Source organism: Apium graveolens, chromosome 2, assembly GCF_009905375.1.
Source record: "Apium graveolens cultivar Ventura chromosome 2, ASM990537v1, whole genome shotgun sequence".
NCBI classification, from domain to species: Eukaryota; Viridiplantae; Streptophyta; class Magnoliopsida; order Apiales; family Apiaceae; genus Apium; species Apium graveolens.
In genome coordinates this window covers 231,636,586-231,646,188 of record NC_133648.1, presented here as the reverse complement: position 1 = coordinate 231,646,188, position 9,603 = coordinate 231,636,586, and the positions used below count along the sequence as shown (strand labels likewise).

General features: G+C 34.2%; 2 protein-coding genes across 16 annotated transcripts; one reads left to right on the top strand and one right to left on the bottom strand.

Annotated features, from left to right (window-relative positions):
* Positions 1-435: 435 nt before the first annotated feature.
* On the bottom strand, positions 436-8,280 carry LOC141708164 (urease accessory protein F). 15 transcript variants are annotated; one of them, XM_074511652.1, is made up of 8 exons: positions 7,872-8,280; positions 7,532-7,662; positions 7,075-7,441; positions 4,005-5,133; positions 3,827-3,918; positions 1,522-1,764; positions 1,292-1,434; positions 436-1,193 (listed from the first exon to the last, which is right to left on the bottom strand). In XM_074511652.1, the coding sequence occupies exons 1-4, from the start codon at positions 8,124-8,126 to the stop codon at positions 4,375-4,377; spliced, it is 1,512 nt and encodes a 503-aa protein (XP_074367753.1). In that variant the 5' UTR covers positions 8,127-8,280; the 3' UTR covers positions 436-1,193; positions 1,292-1,434; positions 1,522-1,764; positions 3,827-3,918; positions 4,005-4,374. The 15 variants fall into 15 exon arrangements, with proteins under 15 accessions (XP_074367753.1, XP_074367752.1, XP_074367754.1 ...); XM_074511651.1 differs by having other exon boundaries at positions 1,292-1,404; XM_074511653.1 differs by having other exon boundaries at positions 1,292-1,764; positions 4,005-4,076; positions 4,261-5,133.
* LOC141697556 (protein HOTHEAD-like) lies at positions 570-2,929 on the top strand. The gene is made up of 4 exons (XM_074501985.1): positions 570-1,233; positions 1,483-1,862; positions 2,132-2,685; positions 2,798-2,929. The coding sequence occupies exons 1-4, from the start codon at positions 570-572 to the stop codon at positions 2,847-2,849; spliced, it is 1,650 nt and encodes a 549-aa protein (XP_074358086.1). The 3' UTR covers positions 2,850-2,929.
* Positions 8,281-9,603: the final 1,323 nt, after the last annotated feature.

The window sequence follows — 9,603 nt, the reverse complement described above, 5'->3', positions numbered from 1 at the left end:
TAGAGAGTTCATCTTCTTTACTGATTATCATGAAATCTAGAGTTCTAACAATCTTGAATTATTGAAACTGTTTAAATATTAGCGGTGAATATATGGAAAATACGTCCAATTTTAAGTGAATAAATTGATAAATGTGCATGTTTTGTAGAACAAAAATTAAGCCTGGCCTTGCGGGTTACCTGTAAGCTACTTCTTTGGACGTCCTTTGGCTATCTAATATTAAGTCTATCAATAGTTAAAAGATTTTAACAAGTCAGCCATAAGTCTAATCCTGCAATGACATCTATAGATAATTTTGCTTGATTAAAACAAGATTTAATAAATACAGATTGTGTTTCAAGTTATGATTTTTATCTATTGGCGATTCCTTCCTGCAGCAGCAGCTATTGCTGCAATTATCTTTTTCCTGCCCTCAGCCTGTTATTCAGAACCAGGTAACAATACATATAATTATATTGAATGCATGAATGCATATAAACAAGAGTAAAATCAATAAATAAATGGTAAAATGTGATGTCGCCTTGACAAAGATTGCAACTGTTTTAATTTGGTTGTTATAAATAGACTAAATGTTTGTCTTGACCATGCCAGCTCCATTTAATTCATTTGCAAAAAATTCAATATCGGCTCCGGCAGTGGCATATTATGACTACATTATAGTCGGAGGAGGGACTGCAGGCTGTGCATTGGCCGCAACTCTATCAGAAGCTGCAAGCGTGTTGGTACTAGAAAGGGGTGGTTTGCCTTACGGTAATGTCAGAATCAGCAACATTGCTGGTTTTGCGTACACTCTTGCTGATATAACACCGGCATCACCTTCTCAGTTAATAATCTCGACTGATGGAGTTATAACCCACCGTGCCCGTGTCTTGGGGGGTGGAACGGCATTGAATGCCGGATTTTACACCAGGGCAAGCTCAGAGTTTGTGTCAAGATCTGGTTGGGATCCGCAACTAGTGAGGGAATCATATGAGTGGGTTGAGAACAAGGTGGCACACGAACCACAATTGGAGAAGTGGCAATCTGCAGTGAGGGAAGGCATGCTTGAGGCAGGTGTGATGCCTGATAATGGTTTTACGTATGACCATATTGAGGGGACAAAAACCGGTGGTTCAACATTTGATAGAAATGGAAAGAGACACACTGCTGCTGACTTGTTAGAGTATGCTGATCCAGCTAAAATTTCTGTTCACCTTCATGCAACAGTGCAGCGGATTTTGTTCAGAACTCAAGGCAAGTGTATATTCATGCATTTTGATATATGAGGGGGAGGGAGAATTAAAAAAAATACCTGTGGGTATCTTCTTCTGTAGTCCATTATTGCTATCTTTTGTGTGGGAGCAGTAGAGAACTCCATCGGTAGTCTTTAAAGTACATCATACAAGACTCCTCTATAGCATGATACTGATGTAACAACTTATTACAGATATGTAACTGAGGACAATTTAACGGTTAATCTAATAGAATCTATAAAAATTGCAGGGAAACCAAGAGCGGATGGAGTTGAATTTAGGGACTCACTTGGCATATCTCACACAGCACACTTGACGAAGGATCCTAGAAGTGAACTCATTGTGACAGCTGGTGCAATCGGAAGCCCTCAGCTGTTGATGCTGAGTGGGGTTGGGCCTGCCGAACAACTTAAGAGAAAAGGGATCGACATAGTTCTGGACCAGCCCATGGTCGGTCAAGGGATGGCTGACAATCCAATGAATGCAATCATCATTCCTTCACCTAATCCCATTGAAATTTCTCTCATTCAACCTGTGGGAATCACCCCATTTGGAAGCTACATTGAATCAGCTAGTAGGTCCATTGACATTACTTGGGCTCTTAAATTGCCAGAAGGAATCACAAACCAGGTTTACTATAGTTTCCTAAAACATAAAATTTTGTTTCCACCTTTGCAAGGCATTAAACAGTGTATAAATCTAGTACATTGTGCAATGACATCTAATCCAAAACAAGTTGTTAATATGGATGGTGTGTATGTTTGTATGCATGCTATTCACATGTAGAGCACATATACATCAGATGCTTTCAACTAGCTGACTTCCCTTGCTGGGGATTTATAAGTTCCTCATATTGTTAGATTAAATAGTCTAATGTGGTGTTTGTTAAATTAATTCAGACTAAAAAATATGGACTGGACCCAAATTCACTATCTGCATCAGTGAAAGGTCATGTTGATAACATCCTGAGATCTCCCCTTCAAGCCGGAATCATACTTGAAAAGATTATGGGTCCAGCCTCATCAGGTCATCTTGAACTTGTAACGTTGGATGCAAAAGATAATCCACGAGTCACTTTTAATTATTTTAAAGAACCAGAAGACTTGGAAAAGTGTGTAAAGGGAATGGAAATTGTTATTAAGGTGGCCAAATCCAGGGCTCTGGCCAGGTATAGATATCCTCTTGTACCCGCACAAGCTCTTATGACCACCATGTTGGCCCTTCCAATAAACTTGAGGCCTAGACACCTTGTCTCAAGTGTGTCTCTCGAACAATACTGCAAGGACACAGTTATGAGCATTTGGCATTATCACGGAGGATGTCAAGTTGATAAGGTTGTTGATCGAGATTACAAAGTTCTTGGTATTGATGCATTAAGGGTTGTTGATAGCTCGACATTTACTTTTGATTCTCCTGGAACGAATCCTCAAGCTACTGTTATGATGCTTGGGAGGTATGTTTATCACTAGTTTAAATTTACTATTGTAATTATATGTATGATGATAGATTGTGCTTTGATAAATGATTTTCATGATAAATGGATTTCCTTGGTTTATTTAATACAGGTACATGGGGCGAAAAATTCTGCAGGAGAGGCTTTCTCGTAGGAGGAAATAGAAGATCCTGGCATCGTATATTTTAAGGGTAAATTAGTGTACAACCATATATGTTCTATTGTTTAATATGTTTATTGGTGCTATAAGTCGTTTAAGGTTAGATTAATAGATTGTACAGGAAGAATAAATAGAAAATAATGATTTCCCTAAGGTATTGTTGCACTATAAACTGTATGCAAGATAATTGATCTATTTCTGTTAATAGCAATAGATCCTGCTCTAGAAACTCGAAGGATTAAAATATAATTGTTAATCCTGAAAAGGAAAATGATATTATTCATACTTTTACCGAAAAGGAGCTTGCAAAATGAAGTGTGTGCAATATATATGCACAGACAATTAAAGGCAGCGATGGAATAAATAGTTTTGGAATCAAAAGCTTTTCAAGAGGCATATTGTATATGCATCATTCATGTAAAGATAAGAAAGAAGCCTTTTTAAGATGCAGTGGCTAAAAACTGAAAGAGTAGTGTATAAATAAATTAACATATAAAATGTGAACTTGGCCAGTATATACCATTTCTAAATTGGTTTATTCCTCCTCTCCCTAGCTTTATGTCACCTTATATACAAAGCATAGGATTTGAAAAATATACAAGTACTACATGAGAACAATGACAAGTAACTTGCAATCAGGTTCATCGCCAAAACTGGCTCAATCTGGCTAAGAGAGCACAATGTAGCAAAGTGGAGTCGTCACCGGTCTACTCTCTGTTGGCATGTAATTGTGGAACTAACTGTTGTTAAAGACATGCCAAAGGAGAGTTGCCCAGCGACTGCTTCAGCTTTATATATCAGATGTTGTTACCAGGGTGCACCTATTATATAACTGGTAAGCTAAATATTTTTTCAAGTAAATTCATTTGTTTTTAGATACTTGAATATATAGCCAGTACTCCAACATTCTTATAATAAATGTAGTGCAAATTACAAATTGAAATAAACTAAAATAAAATAATATTTATGACGCAAGTTTACCTTGATAGTTATTAGTCTGCCTCTCCAGGGCATGTTCCCATTTGCATGGAGCAGAAAGAAGAATGGCCTCTTCACTTCTACACAATCAAGCTCTGCATCATTTTGACAATGTCTAGATATAAGGACACTATAAAAGAATATACCTATATATATACACATAAATTAAACACTATTATACATGAACAATTCATCTTGCATTCAATTTTTTTGCTCCCCTCAGAAAAGTTTCATAATTACAAATTTCACCTACCTACAAAAACCCAAAAAATTAACATTAAAACATCTATACAAATCTATATGAAAACAGACAAATTCTAGAATTAAAATTGTAATTAAATTATACCACTGTTTTATTTCAGTATAATACTTAAAAAATATGGAAATATTACAACAATATTTAAAGTGGACTTGACCAACTTAGGCAAAACACTAACATCTTAGCTAAATTTGAAGCATCAGTTTCATCACCAAGAACTCAAGTAACAACACCGACTCGAGATCTAAATGGGTGCACAAGCCAGAGCAACTTAACTCTTCCACTCTAGCTTTTAAGAGCAGAACAGCCTTGAAAATAAGTACCCATGGCACCCTTGTACAGTGTCAAGCAAAGGACTAGTTTGACATGCTTCGTCAAGCGATCGATCCATCCATTTATTTGATAATTCTTCGGCAACGGCAGCAACCTGATGTTGCAGGACTGCAGCACCTAAGGGGCCTATCACATTCAACCTAGTAGCTGCAGATATAATATCTCTCAATGTTACAAACATGTAAGCCCTTTGAGTTGTTCCACTATCAAACCCAAGAAGTCCACATATCATCCCAAAGATTGGAGCATGATGGAAATATACCACTCCAGTACCTAAAGATGCATCTCGCATTGCTTTGAGAGAAGGAACTTCTGTAAAAACTGACGCCGCTGTTCTCATCAGAGCTGATCCTTGTGCTATAGAAGCCTTGCGCCCTACCTCATTTGTAAGTGTTGCATTCAAAATCTTATCAAGCTTATACCATGTTTGGACATTGGGAGACTTGAATGCACAATAAACAAAAGGGAGAAGTAGGCTTCCTGTATTTTCCAACACATGAACCACATAAACTTTTAGATCTTCAGGCTGAGAGACCATTCGAGTTTGAATTGCTGCCTCAAGACCAAAAGAATGAGCAAATCCTCCAGTAGGAAGAATAGAATCGAGCAACTGCCATTGGCTCCAGGGGAGACCAGGGTTCATTATTCGAGACTTTTTGGTACCATCAGTGTTCTTCATCTCATACATCTCACCCTCCATTAGGATACTACGAGAAATCTATAAAATTTGCAAAGAAATGGATATTACAATTAAAAAAAATCATATATATATAAAAACACCTGATTACTACAGTACATACAAAATTGTAAAACACTGTGTAAGCATATTTGTAATTTGTATAGCCAAAAAAGAAAGAAAACTATATGCAACAGTAATTTTTTATCAAGCTCGATGCCAACAAATTCTTAACCTAAATTTTAAGTCAGAAACATAAGTCCGTTGCCATGTATTACTAAATTGTGATATTGTGCAACAAAACACGTGACGATACATACATCTCAATATATCATATCAAAAAGAAATTGATCAGTTTACAAGACATATCAAATATTTCTTTTTTGTAAAAAATTAAAAAGCTAAACTTCAGTAATCAGGAATCTTTTGGCTTATTAACCTTCCTAGTAGAATATAACCGATCAAATATCCAAGAACCTTTCAGACTCATTCTGAAATACATTAATAAAAAACTCCAAAATATTATAAACTTGTTCATTCCACGAATTGTTGCCAGCGCCAATATCCAAAAAATTCCCAGTTAAGAACTTACAATGAAGCACCTAATTAGTCCATCCTAGACAAAATTCACTAAACTTAAAAAGCAAAATGAATCAGCTCAAGTATCAAACACATATAATCAGCTTACTTAAGTCATAATGAACACATAAAAATGAATCAGCTCATAAGCTTATAAGTAATTATCCATTCTTAGATAAATCTCGAGTTGAACATCAATCGAACCTAGAATCCGGGACAATTAGCAATAAACCCTTGTCATTTGAGCTCATTTACTAATTTATAATGAGAAAAAAATAAAGTGAAAATCAAGAATACAATAGTAATAATATGTGTATGAAAATCTGCTTATGTGTTGACATAAGTAGTAGTTAAATCAACATCAACAGTAATAAGATAAAGATTCAGACTTTAATAATAAAGACATAATATTCAACAAGAATTGAGTTGAGTAGATTACCGGCGGTCAGTTTGTTGATGAGCTCCTGCTGTGATATCACTATTCAAGTCGTCTGTGTATGCTATTTACAAACTCTGAAATGAGACTCTCTTTTTGCTAAATATACTTATATACAAGGGTTTTAATAGTCTGCCGACAAAGTACGGAAAATTATAAATTTAAATTAAATAGTTGCGTAATTATATTAGAAAAATTAAATATATAAAAGAGAAGAGAGAATAATATTTTATATCCCGTAATTTTGGCTAAATATTGAATTTAGATTAAAATTAAAGGATGCAAAATGTAATTATTATTGAAAAAGAAAGATAATATATTATGTAATTTTTTTTTATCGTAATTAACCCGCAGTCGCTATTTTTCGAATACGCATCGGGTAAATTGTACGCATGTAAGTTTTGTGATGAATCAAAGGATAACATATTAGAAGCACTAGAATTTTGATAAAATTAATATTTTTATTTTTTTGGTCAAAGATATTAAATATTTTAAAAATCATTGCCGATTTAGTAATTATTTTTTAAAATGTTGTAGTACAAAATTGAGCACGTTTATTATATAAATCAATGTCATGGAATGGATAGATGGGGCAGCATTTGTCTTTTTGTGTGAAGGATAGAGATTCAAATCTTAAGAGGGGTTGGTATTTGTCTCCTCTCCTCTCAAGGAGATTGAGACTTCAAATCTTATCGAATTACTTCAAAGCCTGCTAATATATTGATTAATCTGTTTACATGAATCCCTTTGAATTTTTATGTTGATCAATAATACTAGATTAGAATGATCTCTGTCTAAATTGGGTTTTTATATAATTATGTGTACCCAAAACAGCACATGAAGGCAACATTCTGAATGCTTGTGAACTGAAATTCTTGATTCATAGATCTTAAAATCAAAGAATTTGACAAATTTGATCTTAAACCATCATAATATGCTTTAACTATGTAAAGTTACATTGGTCTAACCTCAATTCCCTCAACAATAAGACCCCCTTTCAAGTGCACACCCTTAACTTCTTTAAGGCTCAGTTTCACCTGTTTCTCAACATCATCTGTGTGAAAATAACCAATTTCAATCTCCATCCAACCATCACTCCGTTCACGAATACGATCCGATGATTTGCTATGGCACAAACAAATGGTTCCCTCGTACCTGGAATCGCCAACTTCAATCAAGACCTCAGAAGGAAGGTGGTCCAATCCGAAAGCACGATTAGCAAATTTTACAACAAGAAATGCTCCATAACATGTGTTTTGAGATAACATTCGAGTGTTCATTATTGCCGATATCTCTAGCCAACAAACCATTACAAGCTCACCAATTTCTGCAAACCTGCAATAACATATACTTAAAACTTTTATATAACATGTTCCAAATTGAAATTGCATGATGGTCAAGGAGAGATAGTAACAGAACACAAACCTTGAGTGAAGCAAGTGCTTCCAACTCCAGTACAGGGAACTTTCTGACCACGTGATATTGAGTTCCCTTGCACACAACATGTAACATTTCTTGCCTGTTACTTTGTTTAGTGACATCGTCTGCAAAATTAGCTAAATCTTTTTTCTGAAACAAACTTGTCATAACTCATTTACAAAATCAAATGTTTATATCAGCAGCTAGCCAACTACAAATATTAGCAAGAATACCAACTTAGTTGAATTAAGCCGTCAAATGCTCATTTTAACGTTCCGATCAAAACTGAAAAAAACATCAAACTTAGTATTTTATAAAATTTTAGAAACGGTAGATTTTATTATACCTTTGTTCCTCCATCGATAAGTAGTGGACTAGTAAGCTTCATAAACAACTCCTTCTTGGATTTGAACGATATCGGAGACGTTGATCGAGAGATAATATCTTGATAATCCGGTGGCAAGAATGCATCCCATATAAAGTCTGAATTTGCTACATCTTTAATCAACGGGGAGGTCAAAGCTGCTCGACACGCATCCTGAGGTGACGTGCAGGAGAGGACATGAGCAATGCAATCTTCTGGCAAAAGGTCCAACTCCATGTCTTAATATAAGTGTCTCTGTATATCTATCAATGCCGGATATCATGTAATGGAGACTCTCCCAGAAGAATACATATAATGTGGTGGAAGAAGTTTTAATTATTTGAAGCAATCACAAAAATTCATGGTGATATAATGACGACATGAAGTTGACATAGATGACAACATTTGAAACGGAAATTTTATATCTAGATATATAGTATAGATATACATTTGAATCCAAAATATTATTATTTGTAAGAGCAATGCTACAAACTATCAATAATAACACAAAAATATTCTCAAAATGATAAATTTTATTATTTTATTTATGAACTCATATTAATATACGAGCTGCCTGTTTTATTAATAATAAAATAAATAATAATATTGGAATAACTTAATCAATATTCGAAAATGTTTTTGAAAACTGAATCAATTCTCTATTTCTAAATAGGTGTACGCAAGTGGAAATTAAGAAATGGTTGTTTAGATATTTGGCTAAACATTAACAAGATTTGGAATTGAAGATAGTTGAATTGCTTATAATTATCAGTCGAGAAATGTTAACAAGTTGTTGATCAAGTATATGAAATGTGAGAAAAAAGAGAAACACGTTTTGTGCACGCTACACAGGAAGGTTTACCAAATCGAAGATGTAGGAGGCGCTCTTTGTGCTTTTGGTCACGTAAATTTATATGTTTGGAGTAATAATTGGTTGCAAAACTAGCAATAATTGAGATACGAATTATAATACACCATGTAATTGGTAGGGCCTTCACTTAAAAACGGAAGTATTGAATACATTGCAGCAAAACATATCACTATTTTCATCTCACTATTTTATTGATTATTATATTGCAGAACACATCAAGGACAAACATGTATATTTAACGAGAGAACACGTTTTACAAAATAATATTTTTGCAATGTTCTAGGAGAACAAACTTCTCTTATTCCGAAAAATGAAGAGATTGTTTCCCGAAAGACCCCAGCGTGTGTATACGTGTCAAAATACGTAAAAAGTAAAAATAACAATTTAACATATATGCAAGAATCAATACCAATTTCAAACATACAAAAATCTGATCATTTAAATTGAAAAGAATCGAAACAAAACTTAGTCGCTGATATTATTCACATAGGATTTACCTAATTATTTGTTACTTATTATTTTGTTGCCCACAAGTTGTAGATTTCGGATTGCGATATCAGGAATCGAAACTCAACCGCAAAGTCTAGAAAGACCCTGTTGCATGATTCTTGCTTCCAGACAAACGACATAGAAGGTTTCACTGGTAAAGAATCGGAAAATAACGCATTTTGTAATATTTTATTTATAAAATAATATATGTATTCGTCTAGATCGCCAATGAAAAAGAAGTTTTGTATAATTTAACATAATGTTATTTACTGAACTTATTTTTTATTTACAAAGTTAAAAAATCTGAAAATAGGGAATTATCCTCGCATTGATTTCTTTTTAAAGGACTACTTA